This window comes from Zingiber officinale, chromosome 2A, assembly GCF_018446385.1.
Source record: "Zingiber officinale cultivar Zhangliang chromosome 2A, Zo_v1.1, whole genome shotgun sequence".
NCBI classification, from domain to species: Eukaryota; Viridiplantae; Streptophyta; class Magnoliopsida; order Zingiberales; family Zingiberaceae; genus Zingiber; species Zingiber officinale.
The window spans coordinates 163765321-163781260 of NC_055988.1; the positions used below are offsets into that span (position 1 = coordinate 163765321).

Consider the following 15940-nt stretch of genomic DNA (forward strand, 5'->3'; position numbering starts at 1 on the left):
CAATAATTAATTACTACAATACTATAACAATTAATATCATACTGTAACAATGTTACAGTAATTATCTAAGTAGCTGCTAAAATTATATAGCAGCTAATAAAACGCTGTAATAGCTACCAATTAATTATTATAAAAAATAATAATAATAATTTTAATTAAGTTAAAATAATTTTAATACAAATTAAATATTTTATGAAATAGTTAAAAATATTTTGATATAATAGTATTATATATGTATAATAATTTTGATTATAATGAACTATTAATTTTTTTCAATTATAATAATTATAGGATAATTGTTGTACATTGTAATAATTAATCGTAATTATTATAATCACATTGAAAGTAAAAATAGTCATGAGACAAAATATAATGGGATATATATATATATATATATATATATATATATATATATATATATATATATATATATATATATATAAAAGTATATATAAAAGGAGCTCATCAAGTATAAAAAAATGTGGAACCGCCACATCAGCGGCCCCCCTAGAGCCGGTCCCACGGATATGGAGGGAGGTAAATGCAGGTACACAGGTGGAAAGGAGCTCATCAAGTATAAGTATAAGTCAAAGGTGAGAATAATAGTTGATATAGAGATCAAAGTCAAAACGATCAAAGGAAAGAAATCGTCGGCTTACTAAAGTCGAACGGGTGGTAACATGCTGAGCGGGCATGAATGATCCAATCGACCCGGAGACTCATCTGAACAGATCCCTCATCTGATCGAGACGACTATAGAGAGGGCATCATATGCTCATAACTGTGACCAAGTGAATGCTAGTCCAACTGGACAATCTATCCGACTGAGCACGGGACGACCTACTGAGCTGAGCGACAATGGAAAAGAACAAAGAATATTTTTTTAAAAACATTATATCATTAAAAAGAGCACCTTTTTAAAGGATTAAAATAGTATCTTATTTATAATTTTCTAACTCATAAATTCATGTATATCAGCTTACAATTTCAAGATAAAAGTTGATTTGATCCAATCAGTTCAAGGTAAAATTATTTTAATTCAATGGAAAAGAACAAAGAATATTTTTTTAAAAACATTATATCATTAAAAAGAGCACCTTTTTAAAGGATTAAAATAGTATCTTATTTATAATTTTCTAACTCATAAATTCATGTATATCAGCTTACAATTTCAAGATAAAAGTTGATTTGATCCAATCAGTTCAAGGTAAAATTATTTTAATTAAAAAGAAAAATTATTGATAGGATGTTATTTCTTCTGATAACCTATCAATATTTTTAAAAATTAACAAAATTCTGTAGGATACTAACCAGCTACACCAAATGTCTTGGAATGGAGATGTCCAACTTCCTAGAACTATGAGAAAATAAATGGACAAAAGAAATCACTCACAATATATACTGGAATCTTGCTGATTAACTGATCATACTAATAGCACAGACAAAATCACACATACATATATTGACTTACAATGGTGGAACAAAATGATGGCGTGTTATCTTAAATTTCAAAAAACAAGGCTGGAATTTTCAACCTTGATAAACATTCTTTGCTACAACATAACAAGGTCACAATCAAAATTCTCGCAGAACAGGTAATTTCTAACAGCTTTAAACAAGTAGATGTTATCGAATGACAAGCGATATGAGAAAATTAGATAATGCAACATTATTGGAGGAAATGACTATGCAGCAGGTGGCCTTAGCACATGATCTAGAGAAGTATCCATGGCTGCAGGGGGTATCCATTGCCACATTCCCGTCGGTATATGGTTTGGGTATGGGATTGTTTTGCTTAAAGCTGGGGGCGAAGCTGGTTGAAGTGTCGTGGCAGCAGGTTTAGTGAAGAACTGGGTTGTGGTGCTACTGCCTTTAAGCATCTGTTCGATACGCTCCTTCTCAGACTTCAGCCTCATTTTCTCATTCCGAAGTTCTAATTTCTCGCCCTGCACAGCATGCAGACCAAGTGATCTAGTGAATTTTCATTTAATTGATTAAAGCATGATCATGGCAGATGATAGCTAGACAAATTCCACAAACACCTTATACACAATATATTCACAAGCACCTAGAATGTAGAAAATCTTGAATTCTTCGATACCAGTTGTTGAGAGAAAAACCCTTTCTCAAGCCAAAAGTCATGTAAAGAAATCCAAGGCCTTGTACAAATTGAGAAAATAATAAGATTCATCTGGTTCACAATGATGTATGGTTACGTCCGTGGGAGGAAGAAGAATCAACTACTCAACAATTCAGAATAGTACAGGTTAGAGGCAAAACTTCCCCAATAACAATGCTTGAAAGAGACCTGAATATAAAAGCATCCAACCCAACAATACTGGAAACCAAAAGGATGGGAACAAGCAAATACCACAACTCCTTCCAGAACCACAAGGAGACGTCAAGAGTAGCCTCCACTCTTCATTCTCTCTTTAAGAACTCTTGCAAATGAGAATGCTAAGTCAAAAGAATCACTAAGAAAGTCTTCTAGACATCTTAGGGAGGGTTGTTTTCTCACCCCTACACACGAGATACATATTTCTGCATGTACTCTCACTTAACATGTGAGAAATGGGTTCTATCATATAACCCATGTGATAGATCAACTTTTGACACCATAAGGCCATCTGTTATTTCTTCAAGGACTCCTAAATGATGAAAAACTTAATTCATGGTGATTTTGGATCACCATCCCAACAAAGGTGATGATTATAGTCATATTACAATTAAGAGAAACACAATAATAACTTTTGCTGGTTTTTACTCATTTGAGTTAGAACAAAATTACTGTAACAGGAGATTAGTGTATCAATTCATTTCTCACCTTAACACTTTTTATAGAATTCTGGAGTGCTTCATTTGACTCCTTAAGCCTCTTTGCTTCACGACGTAATTGTTTTATAAAATGAGCAGCATCACTCAAAATGACAAATTTATCTGTTATAGGAGGCTTTCCTGGATTCATGATAGAGCACAACTCTGTGAACCTGAGCAGATGCATCATTGGTCAGAGTTGGGGTTTCCAACATAAGAATAATCACAATCATAGATGTTTTTAGGTGCTTCTTATACATGCCTATCATTAAGTTTATCTCTTCGTATTTTCTCACGGCGGGCTTTTGATCCTGGTGCAGCACATGACTCCTTATGGTTTCTGTAGAATGACAATAGGAGGAGCCTTTTGATCAGAGTGTATTGTAGTAGAAGTGAAGAAGCATGGTAATTTGTGTTATTGTTACCTAGAAACAAAAGATTACCACATCAATAGAAATTAGGTTTTCTTTTCAATTGTTACAGTTCATATCAATCACATGTTTTATTTATTACACTATTGCATGTATTAAATATTATAGGCACGGAATAACTAAATGGAAAAAAGGAAATAACTGAAGATGCATGCATGGGTTTTCATATTCTTTCCATGTACGTTGACCACACTGAAGATTAGTTCATAGAAAGAGCAAGAGAAGTTGGGCAATAACGAGTATAAATTGATATTTTGAATTTTTTTAAGCAACTTTATAGGAGACAGCACAAAAACATTTAACATCATTCCAAAGAATTTTGTCTGAAGTTTGAATTCCGGTGAAACACTAATGGGCTCTTGTGCATAAGAACATAGACACAGAAATCAACTTGTACCGTTTCTTAAGGGAACCAATGTTTGAGCTTTTGTCCTCCTCGAGCATCGCATCAAAATCAATCATTGAACTGAACATTACAAGCTAAATTAGAAATGTTCACCAATTTGAGATATACATGTGCAAGAATTAAGTGCAAATTAATCACAGGGAAAGAGAAGTGGCCTTTCATATCAATTCATTTCCTGCTTCTTCTGAAGATAATTCAATTAATAAATTAAAATCCTAGAAGCCAAGCGAGGTCAAGGTGACAAGGTCATTAAATACTGTAGTCTCCATCTCTCTGTAAGAACCTGATATTCACTATGTTTGATACACAATAATTGATCTAAATCTGATGCAATTGTTCCTAGGGATAGCAAAAAAATCTGCTCCTACCTGAACCTGCAACGACTCACCCAACTTATCAACGGGGTAGGGCAAAACTTCATAAACAATAAGTCTTAGCTTCTTTCTTTTAATTTTAGCCAAGAGACCTGCAGAGATGCACTTTCAAGAATGATCATAATGCATGAGTATCTTTTGGAAATCTGTGGAACATGAAAAATATGGACACAATCCTAATTGTCTCAATACATGTTTTAAAATGCTTTTAAGGAACGAATTAAAAGTGATTATTTGAAGATATATAAAAAAGTGATTTGGTTGGTCTTGAGGAGTTTGTGTGTGGTTTTGAATGACATTAATCTATTATTCTTGTAAATGAATGTATTGAATCTGTCTATATTTGCTTTAGATTCTGATTATCTTAAAAATAGTAATGCAAATGTTCTTACTTTTAAATAATCAATATGATGATCAGGCAGAGCGAACAGGGCAGGGCAAGGGTAAACTCAGGTAACAAATGGGTCAACGTAGAGGGAACAATCCAACAAACATAAGCACAATCCAGCATACTCAAGCTACAATCTGGAGGACTTGATCGGGCTAAAAAAGTTTAACTAAAGAACACAAAGAGAAAAAAAAAATCACCTCGAAGCAGAGGGATCATCGATGATCCGAGCGCCCCAGAGGAAACCAGGCTCACGGACGTCCTCGACAATACCTCCGTAGTCTATAAGCCATCCGCCTCCACTGCTGCGCACCTTCGGCCCAACCATCCCACTCCTTCAAAAATCCCCCCAAAACTCCCAAAATTAGCCAACAATCAGCAGAGGTCTCCTCGCTCTCGATCTCTCCGCCTTCGCCGTCTGCGATTTATCTCAGCCCGCAGTCCGGCGAAGAGAAGACTAGGCTGACAGCTTCACATGCACTTTCGGTCAAGTATACTAATCCTGATCCAGCAGAAAAACACAAGGATTTTAGTTAAGATACGCGCCATTGCGGCGTAAGAAGGGTGGTTTAATTCTACTCCTGCGGCGAATTTGAACCGGTGGATTAGATTAGCACTTAATTAGTTAATGCAATTAAGCAACGTACCAAGACACTTCCTAATTATTATGATTATCTCGTTAAAAGGATTAGATTAAGAAAGATTAGGGCGATTAATTAAATGACGGACTGGTGTGTTATTAATGATAATTAACCTGAATTGGATCAATTAATGGCGAATAGGACAGAGGAGAAGAGAATAAGGAGACTTTTTTTTAATGAATTAAAATATAGTCATTTCGTGGCCATTAAATAAGATCATTTATTTAATTTGAAGAATCTTTAGTGATGATTTTAATGATTCATTCAGATTTTTTTTTAATAGTTAAACCCCTCATCCTACTTTAAAATTTATAAAAGGATATTTTTATTTTCTAAACTATGAATTTGATTTTATTAGATGTACTGATCCATAAGTTTTTAGTTATAAATTATGAATTAGAGTTTGCTATTTATATATTTTTATAATTCATGTGTCTAGGCTATTAATTTTTTTTGAGATAGATATTTTCTTCTGATTTACCTATAGGAGAAATCTAAAATATAACTTCTGATTCTCTTAAATACTTTATCACTGCACAACACTTAGTAGGGGTCTATTTATTATTTTTGAGACTATAGAGCTCAAATCCTACATTCTTTTCAGAAAGTTCAAAGATTGCTTCGAAATTGTGGTTTGAAAGATGATCAGATAATTGATAAGTCATTTGGTTTTTAATACAGAGATTAAAGTCGAGCCCCTAAGTCGGATGAAAATTAAGAAGGTCGGATAATAGGGTAGTCAGAGTCAAAGAAAGGTCAACCTGTGAAGCTAGCACAGCTGATTACTTCGATCGAGAGATAGTGGACTGAACCGGCAAGGCGACCGGACTGAGGAGTCAATCGAACGTTGATTCACGTGACATTGATGAAGCTTTGAGCCAAGTCAGTACTCCGTAGAGCCAGTCTTATTCTTGGTTCAAAAATAGCACAATTAGCTAGTTGGCAATGTGATCTAGTCGATCGAACTAGGCATTCGATCGGACCCACTGGATGCTCGATCTGTCCGAGCTCTTTGGCCCAATGAAGAGGTCAAGCGAAGGTCGAGTCTCTAGCTATAGTTCTCTAATCCGACCAGGTGGTATTTACGAGTGATGGTCGATCAGGACACTTGGAGGCTTGATCAAATCATCAGCTAAACACATAGTGGACCCCTCAAGCCAACGACCTCATATCACCTTTTTGGCATTTTGTGTCACAGAGGATAGAGTATATTCTGACTGCAACCTGAACATTCGAAGTTTCCTCTCTAACAAATGCAAAGACTGCAGGTCCATTTTTGGAAAAGATGTTAGAACATCTTTATGATTTATACTTTTTTTAAAATACTTTGAGATTGTTGCATAAACAGTGAGACTATAAAAAAATGAGTTTCTATCTACAGGCGGAGGTACGCGATGTTACACCATTCTACATATTCATTCACTCAACTTAACTCGACCCAATCACTGACTTGAACATCGGAGGGACAACGCCAAAGACTTCTTCTCTGGCCCAACAACTAACAATCTTTTTGAGATGCAAGAGCTCTTTAGAGGCATCTTGCGATAGCGAGGAGTCTTCATTTGGTCAATATTAAAGCCACCATTCCTAGCCAGTCATCTTCTCTGCTTTCAGACATAATCATATTTAGCATCGTCTGTGAGAACTTCACCTACATTCAAAATACGAAGATAAATGAGGTTGGACGACTCACCACCACAACCTTATCACAAGAGGATTAGAGTTATTGATAGTCGCCCAAGCGGCTCGAATGGTGCAACACCAACAAGCGACTGAGTGCCCTTTACCGAACCTTGCTATATCAGCGATTGGCCAGCCGGTCAAACATGGAGGTTGAGCGAAAGGCCCGACCGTGTGCCAATCAGTTAACCCTCTCCCAACCGCCTTCCCACAAGCACCCGTGCCACCGACCAGCATGTTGCTCATGCCTCCATCGCCTATTGCATATCACCGGACATTGTTCCAAATGCCCCTTGATGACATGGGCTGAGCAGATAGACCTCACGGATTATCTTCTGAAAACGCACGCATCCGAGACCATCATAAAGGCAAGGCGCCAATGAACAATAGCTCTCCCAAGCGAGCGAGCATATCGTTCTCCCAAGAGATCTTGAAAGATAAATTGTTGGCCCATTTCCCACCATTGTTGATTAGGGAATATGGAGGGGCGACCAATCCCGAGGACTACTTACTCAAATTAGAAAACGCGATTATCCTCCACCAGTACATGGACGGGGTCAAGTGTCGTGTGTTTCTCACCACTCTCTCCGGCTCGGTGCATAGATAGTTAAACCGACTCCTGACCGAGTCCATATACTGCTTCAATGACTTTCACAAAGCCTTTCCGCATCACTTTGCCATTAGTCGTTATCACGAGACGACAATGAGCATGTTCTCTCTTAAGCAAGGGCCCAAAGACTCTGAGATCTTACATTAAGAAATTCAATCAAGTAGTCATGGACGTCCCCTCGGCCACTCCGGAGATTTTAGTAAGTGTTTTCTCCAAATAGCTTGCAGATGGTGAATTCTTTTGATCCCTCATTAAGAAGCCTTTGAGAGACTTCGATCATCTACTTGGATGAGCCACCAAGTACATAAACGTAGAAAAAGCTCAATCCACTTGAAAAAAAAGAAGAAGTTGCTCCTTTCGCAACTTCTTCTGCTCACGAGCATCGAGTGCCTGCTCCCCTTTTGCCACCTAAAGGGCCTTGATTGAGCCCCCGTCACAACACTGTGAGTGAAGGCCGCATGAAATCCAACATGTAAAAGCTGAGAGGACATGTTTCCCCGAGTCCCAAAAATGGACTCCTATATTTTGCACTTATCACCGCTCGAGAACACGCAATATAGAAGATTGTTACCACTATAATCAAGAGATACATTGACCGTCTAATCATAGGTTTTGCCAGTGATCCTCTTTGCCCAACCATCAATGTCATCATTGACTGGACGAACCTTCAAGCCGGAGTCCCACAAGGGCCGAGCGGAATCATCAATGATCCCAACCAAGAAATAATCGAGCATCGACTTAGGATTTTGCATAATAGGTTCCGCGCCAACCACCCGGGAGGAAGAAAATTATAACAATGCCACTTGGGGCGATATTGGAATGATAGCGGGTGGTCCAACCAATGGTGATTCTAATCGGGCCAGAAAATCATATGCAAGTCGACTAGAGATCCACACGATCAGGTGTAGCCAAGAGAAAGCGCAAGAACCAGAGATCAGTTTTGGTTCCAAAGACTTGGAGGGGGTGGAGATATCCCATGATGATATATTAATTATTAAAGTTGTAATCACCAATTATAATCTTCATTGTATTTTTGTTGACACGAGCAGCTCGGTTAACATCATTTTCAAGAAGCGTTCGAGCAACTATAAATAAATAAAAGTGAGCTCTAATCAATGACTACACCTCTATACGGGGTTCACTCGCAATGAGGTGTAGTCGATCGGACAAGTCCGCTTAGCTATCTCTCTTGGGGAATAGCCACTCATAAGGCTCCGACGATCGAACTTCCTAGTTGTGGGCGCTCCATCAGCTTATAATGTGATTCTTGATCGACCGACGCTAAGCGAGTTCCAATCCGTCGTCTCCATGTTCTGCCAAAAGATCAAATTCCCAATGGATGACTCTGTTAGCGAGGTGAAAGGAGATCAATTAGTTGTGTGTAATGCTACGTGGATATCATAAAGACCGAAGCTCATGCCGCTCTAAAAATATAACGAGTGGAAGTTAATGTTATTCAGGAAACTCCTCTAACCTTGGTATATGAAGAAAAAGATGAAGTGAAGATCCATCTGTGCTGGCTAGAGGCCACCACTTATATTGCAACTGATCTAAGCCCCGTGAACAAAGCAAAGTTAATCGCTTGCTTGAATCACACTAATGACGTCTTCACGTGACTCCTCACAAGCTCATAGACATCTTGCCTACAATAATGGAGCATGCCCTGCAGTCCGACTGGATGATTGGTCAGTTAAACAAAGAAAAAAAATCAGAACATAATAGAATCAAATCATCCAAGCGGAGGTGGACAAATTATTCAAGGCTGGACATATTCGTGAAGTGTAGTTTCCGAGTTGGCTAGTGAATGTGGTACTAGTGTCTAAGCCCAGGAAGAAGTGGTGAGTATGTGTTGATTTCAGATATTTGAACAAGGCGTGTCCAAAGGACTACTACCCTCTGCCACACATTGATCATGTGGTAAACTTGACTACTGGTTGTGAGTTAACATGTATGCTGGATGCATATCAAGGTTACCATCAAGTCCCTCAGCAAAGGAAGATCAAGAAAAAATTAACTTTATCACTATAGAGGGAACATACTATTATAATATCATGTCATTAGGATTGAAGAATGCAAAAGTTGTTGGTTAGTCCTAGGAAAATCGTACCGATTCCACTGTACAAAAATTTTGTACAAGTGTTGAACTTTCTTTAAATAGCCTATTGTGTTCTTTAGAAGTTAAATTAGGAATCTCAGACGAAACTTAACATCATTGATTCTAAATTTAATTTATCTGTTCTTAATGGTTTAGACTTGGATCACAAGAAGAACTTAATACTATTGATCCAAATCCACCTACGTTATAAATTCAATTAAATATTAATTTCTAAAATTAGCTTCCATGATTGTATGGCGAGGCGCATGACCTTCTTGGGTATGGGAACATCCACCACCGCCTAGACAAAGTCTTTTAAGGAAAGCTAATATTTAATTTCCTTATATAACTCTAGGTTTAACCAAAAAGAACAATCGAATCATAAATTCGAAAAACAAAGAAAAACACAAACATGAATTACTAATTCGAAAAATTAGATCTAATGCCTCTTGTGTTTGGAATTCATACAAAGAAAAATAACTAGCATGATGCAGAAAATAATTGCTAATTATACCTTTTCTTTGCAAGCTAATGACCTCGAAATCTTCTGTCGTATTTCTCGCCTCGCCTTGGATGTCGTGTGGACAACGATCCTCCAAGATGAACACCACCCAAAGCCTTCTTCTTCTTCTTCTAATTTTCGACCACCACCACCACAAAAGAAAAGAGAGCAAAGGGAAAGGAAAAAAAGAGAGGGTCGACCACACCAAGAGAACCACCAAGCAAGAGAATAAAAGTTGTGTCTCATGAGGCTTTCTCACCCCTTCTTTTATATTACTTGCCCAAGGTAAATAAGGGAAGAATTTTTACAAAAATTAAAATCTTCCTTTTGTTTTTCCTTTTCCTTTTTTATTTTTCCTTTTCTTTCCTCTTGATTGAATCAATCACCAAATCTTTGGATGATGATTTTATTTTTATTTTTATTTGGCCGGCCCCCTTGCTTGGGCACCAAGCAAAGGTGGTCGGCCCCCTTCAAGAGGAAAGAAATATATTTTTTTATAAAATTTTACAAGAAGAAATACTCTTATAAAATTTTACAAGCTCTCTTTCCTAAAGTGGATGTTAAAAAGATAAATTTTAAAAATTAAAATCATGTTTTAAAATTTAAAATTTCTATTCAAAAATTTCCCTTTTTAACATGAATAGAAAATTTTAATTTTTAAAACTTCTCTTCCTTTTTTTCTAAAACCACGAGGATGGTTAAAAAAGGAAAGTTTTAAAACTTTTAAAATTCTCTATTAAACCATGTGGCCTAATTCAAATAAGGAAAGTTTTTTTAAATTTAAAATCTCTCTTTTAAAACTTATAGATTTCTACAAAGAGAAGATTTTAAAAATTCAAAACACCCCTTCTATTTGAATTTATTTTGGTCGGCCCCTACTTGCTTGGTCACCAAGCAAGAGGGACGACCCTCTTAAGGAGATGGTGGCCGACCATTGCTTGGTCACCAAGCAATGGGTCGGCCTCCTTTCTTGGACACCAAGAAGGAAGTTTAATAAGTGGTTTATAAGGCATTAATGAGGCTACGACATGGACCTAGAGGAGAAATTGGTTTTGGCCTTCCAATGAGCTTGAATATCCCGTGTTCACCCCAAACACACAACTCAAGTTCATCAACAATAACTCATTCCACTAGAGAATTATTGTTACACTACCACACCAATCCCAAATTACATTTATGGGCTCCTTCTTATCATGAGTGTGTTAGTCTCTCTGTGTTTAAGATAACGAATGTCCACTAATTAAGTAAGTTACTGACAACTCACTTAATTAATATCTAGCTCCAAGAGTAGTACTACTCAACTTCATTGTCCTGTCGGACTAAGTCCACCTGCAGGGTTTAACATGACAATCCTTATGAGCTCCTCTTGGGGACATTCTCAACCTAGATTACTAGGACACAGTTTCCTTCTATAATCAACAACACGCACTATAAGTCATATCATTTCCCAACTTATCGGGCCGATTAATTTATCAAGCTAAATCTCACCCTTTGATAAGTTAAAGAAATAGATACTAAATATATATGCTTGTTATTATATTAGGATTAAGAGTACACACTTCCATAATAACTAAGGTCTAGTTCTTTTATTAAGTTAGTATAAAAAGAACTTACCTAAAATAGGCATACTCAATACACTTAGAGTGTACTAGTGTAATTTATTAGTCAAGATAAACTAATACCTAATTACACTACGACTATACTAATGGTTTGTTCCTTTCCATCTTAGTCGTGAGCAACTGTTTATAATTTATAAAGAGCTGATGACATGATCTTCTGTGTGTGACACCACACACCATGTTATCTACTTTATAAATTAATTGAACAACTATATTTAACAAATAAATATAGACATTTGACCAATGTGATTCTTTTATTTCAAAAATAAATGTTTACAAAAGCTAGGCTTTTAGTATACACTTTAACAAGAGTAACATACCGACTACTTATGAACAAGGTATTTCGAGAGCAGATAGGCAGAAATATGGAGGTATCTGTATATGATATACTAATCAAATCTCTTTGAACTATTGATTTATGTGCAGATATAAAAGAAACGTGTTAGACCCTGAGGAAGTATAGAGTCAAGTTCGATCCCAATAAATGTTTATTCGAAGAAGTGGACGCTTCCTCGACTACATTGTGACTAAGCAGCGGATTAAAGCCAACCCGAGTAAGGTGAAAGTCCTCCAAGATATGCCCCCACCAAAAAATTTGAAGGAAGTACAACACCTGACTAGATGGATCACGGCTCTCTCCTAGTTCATCTTGAGGTCGTCTGATCGGAGTGTACCTTTCTTCAAAGTACTTCATCGAGCTATAAAATTTCAATGGGATGCCGAATGTGATAAAGCACTGGAGGATCTCAAAAGTTAAATATCTTTTTTACTTGTACTTGCAAAACCCATCATTCGTGAACCTTTGTGGATATAACCTGTCTTCCAGGGAGAAGGCAGTTGGGTCAACATTAGTACGACAGAACTATAATGAACAATAACCTATGTATTTTTTAAGTTATTTATTAAAAGACGTTGAATGTCGCTACACTGCTCTCAAGAAGTTGACGTACAGATTGGTTTTAACCACTTGGAGGTTACGCCATTACTTTCTTTCTTAATCCATAATTATTTTGACTAACAGTACGCTGGGCTGAGCGTTTATCAATCTGGAGGTCTTAGGCAGATTGATCAAATAGACCATCAAACTAAGTGAGTATGGTATACAGTACCACCCCAATCTACCATTAAAGCTCAAGCCTTAGCTAATTTTGTTACGGAGATACAAAAGCCCCTGGGCTGGATGAAACTTGGAGGGTATATGTGGATGAATCATCCAGTCAACAAGACAATGGGGTTAGGATACTTATGATATCATCGCGTGAAGACTAAATGCAACTGTCCATTTGGCTAGAGTATCGGGTCACCAATAATGAAGCGGAATATGAAAAACTAATAGTTGGATTGCAGGGCGCCAAACATGTGGGAGCTTCTTGAGTCCTGATTTACTCAGATTCTCAACTTGTAGCTCAGTAATTAGCGGACAATTTTAAATAAATAATAATCGGTTGAAGTTACATGCGGAGGTGTTTGATAAGTTAAAGGAGGATTTCAAGACGTGGTGTTGCAGAAAATTCCCCGTTGGGAGAATCAGTACATAGATGAGCTGGCCAAATTGGCCAATTCATTGAGTCCCCAGACACTGCATCAGATAGTCAAGCATGCACTATTGATAGCTCACATTGAGCGGAAAGCCGAAGAAGAAATATAGATTGATTGGCGAGCGTCGTTGATTTCGTTTCTCCAATAGGGAATTCTGTCAGCCAACTAGGAACAAGCACGTATAATGAAAAAGAGAGTGTGTCATTTCATATTAGTAAGAGATCATTTATACAAGTGAGTATTTTCTCGTCTGCTGCTCAAATACGTCGGATTAGACGACATGCAGTACATTCTATAAGAAATGAACCAAGGTTTATGTAGACGACATGCAGTACATTCTATAAGAAATGAACCAAGGTTTATGTGAGAGTCATCCAGACGGTCGATCACTCTTTCGAAAGATTATATTAGTCGGGTATTTTTAGCCCACTCTGCAAGCTAACTCGGCTCAACTTGTGGCAACTTGTTTATTATGCCAAAAACATCAAAACATCCCGCATCGACCCATGGATTTATTGAATACCTCGATTGTCTCCTGCCCATTTGACCAATAGAGAATGGATATCGTTGGACATTTTCCAATAGTGTCCGTTTAGAGAAAGTTCCTATTAGCAGTCGTGAATTATTTCTCCAAGTGGGTGGAAGCAGAGTCGCTAGCTAAGATAACCGAGCAGGTGATCATCAAATTCCTATGGCAAAACATTGTGTGTTGGTTCAATATTCGTTATAAGCTTGTCTTAGATAATGGAAGAGGATTACAATGACAGAAAATTCAAGATTGGTGCCCAAGTTATATCATTCTACAGACTTTCACTTCCGAAGCTTACCCCTAGAGCAACGGTCAGGCAGAGGTCACTAATAGGGTAATTATTTGTGGGCCCAAAACTAAGCTCAATCATATGAGAGGAAGTTGGGTCGATGAATTGCCCAGCGTGTTGTGGCCATATTATACGATTTCTCGAAAAGCCACAGGTATAACACCTTTTCATTTAGTTTATGGAGGAGAGATAATCGTACCCATAGAGGTGGGCATAGAGTCTGATCAGAGACAATTATATGACAAAGGTAATTTTGATCGGCGTCTTATGGAACTCGATCTCATAGAAGAAATCAGAGATAAAACATCTACCTATTAATGACTTATCGACAGCGAATGAAATATTACTATAATCAAATGGTTATCCCAAGATTTTTTCAAGCCGACAACTTAATGTGGAAGCGGGTAAAATCGGTTGCCAAGGGTAACAAATTGGAGTCACGGTGGAGTAGGCCATACAAGGTGGTGCAAAAACTCAGGTTCTTATTAATTGCAAGACGCGAACAAGAAAAACTTGGACTAGCCTTGGAGCGTGAATCATCTGTAGCCCTATCGGGTCTGAGAGTATGTTAGTGCTAAGTTAGTGTAGTTTGTAAAAATGTACACTCAAGGAATGCAAACAAATTCAACTTGAAACGAATAAGTCCCAAACTCTTGAGTTAATCGACCGAGTTATAAGTGAGATTGATCTCGCAACTAAGTCCCAGACTCTCGAACCGATCAGTCGAGTCATAAGTGAGCTTGCTCTCACGACTAAGTCTCAAACTCTTGTGTCGTTCAACTGAGTTATAAGTGAGCTTACTCTCACGACTAAGTTCCAGACTCTCGCGTCATTCAGCCGAGTTATAAGTGAGCTTGCTCTCATGACTAAGTCCTAAACTCTTGGACCGTTCGACGAAGTTATAAATGAGCTTGTCCTCACGACGAAGTCTCGCACTCTCGAGTCGTTCAACCAAGTTATAAGTGAGTTCGCTCTCACAACTAAATCCTCGACTCCTCAGTTGATCGACCGAATTATGAGTGAGATTGCTCTCACAACCAAGACCCCGACTCTTGAACTGATCTATTAAGTTATAAGTGAATTTGCTCTCGTGCATAAATTATGGACGCACATAATAACAAATGATCATTGATTTTTTCACGGACTCTTAGATCGAGAAGCTATTCGTTCAAAGTCTCTCAAAATAACTAAGTAATTCTTATCCTAGTGGACGGGTGTTCGAATACTATTTATAGAAGTTCCAACAAATAATGTTAAATTAAATAAAGGAAAGGATGAGAGACAGAGAAGGTCCAAGGTAGGAAAGTTCTTTAATTCAGAAAGAAAAATATATACGAGGATATAAAAAAAGTTTTTTTAGAGGCTTCGCAAAGCCTAGGTAACTAAACTGTTAAAAGAAAATGTTTATATACATCAAGCAAAATCAGGGAAGGTGTCTGTTTGAACATCCTCGAAGATCTTTTGGAGCTTGATGAAATTTCTAGGAATATCGGTAGTCAAATAGCCCCCTCCCTTATCTGCTTTATAACTCCCTTTACACCGTAGCTGAACATCTTGGTAGTCTAATTGGTCATCATTTGATTAAAGTCTCTCAAGCATAACTACTCTACTCTAAAGGACTCTAGCCAACCGGGCTCCTCTTTCTTATATTTTGCAAACTCAGCTTTCTAAGCTTCTAGCTTAGCGTCTTTAGCATCGAGCAATTGTTGTTTTTCTTCGAGTTGAATCGCGCTGATGGCTTGCTCTACCGTTTGGCTGGCGTTCGGTAAGAAGATTGGTCTCTGTTTCTTCTAGCTTCTTGGTCAAAGCTCGGGCCTCCTTGTTTTTGAGATCCAGATCATTTATGCCCTTAAGCTTTCTTATGTTGGCCGAGTGGAGGCGTGACTTGTAATTACAAGAGAAAAATCAATTAGAACCAACGGAATTAAAAGAAGAAAAATCTCACTGAAGTTGTCGGGTAGTCGGGCTCGGATGAGACTTAAGCCGAACATGTACAACACCCCTTTAGTTAACAACTTGAGAG

The 15940-nt window shown here is 37.6% G+C and overlaps 1 protein-coding gene across 4 annotated transcripts; it reads right to left on the minus strand.

Annotated features, from left to right (window-relative positions):
• Positions 1-1476: 1476 nt before the first annotated feature.
• Positions 1477-4876, minus strand: LOC122042990 (transcription factor bHLH115-like). 4 transcript variants are annotated; one of them, XM_042603409.1, is made up of 6 exons: positions 4614-4746; positions 4020-4117; positions 3643-3711; positions 3077-3154; positions 2825-2987; positions 1477-1946 (listed from the first exon to the last, which is right to left on the minus strand). In XM_042603409.1, exons 2-6 carry the CDS (start codon positions 4070-4072, stop codon positions 1686-1688), a joined length of 624 nt encoding a protein of 207 aa, XP_042459343.1. In that variant the 5' UTR covers positions 4073-4117; positions 4614-4746; the 3' UTR covers positions 1477-1685. The 4 variants fall into 4 exon arrangements, with proteins under 4 accessions (XP_042459343.1, XP_042459341.1, XP_042459344.1 ...); XM_042603407.1 differs by lacking the exon at positions 4020-4117 and having other exon boundaries at positions 4614-4871; XM_042603410.1 differs by lacking the exon at positions 4614-4746 and having other exon boundaries at positions 4040-4116.
• Between the last annotated feature and the right edge of the window lie 11064 nt (positions 4877-15940).

What these genes read in the sequence shown, in the direction of transcription:
- LOC122042990 (XM_042603407.1), bottom strand. Translation starts at nt 4,741, where the DNA reads ATGGTTGGGCCGAAGGTGCGCAGCAGTGGAGGCGGATGGCTTATAGAC. An exon ending in ATTGGTTCCCTTAAGAAACG is followed by an intron (nt 3,155 to 3,642) that starts GTACAAGTTGAT and finishes GTCATTCTACAG; the next exon opens with AAACCATAAGGAGTCATGTG. An exon ending in AGAGATAAACTTAATGATAG is followed by an intron (nt 2,988 to 3,076) that starts GCATGTATAAGA and finishes GCATCTGCTCAG; the next exon opens with GTTCACAGAGTTGTGCTCTA.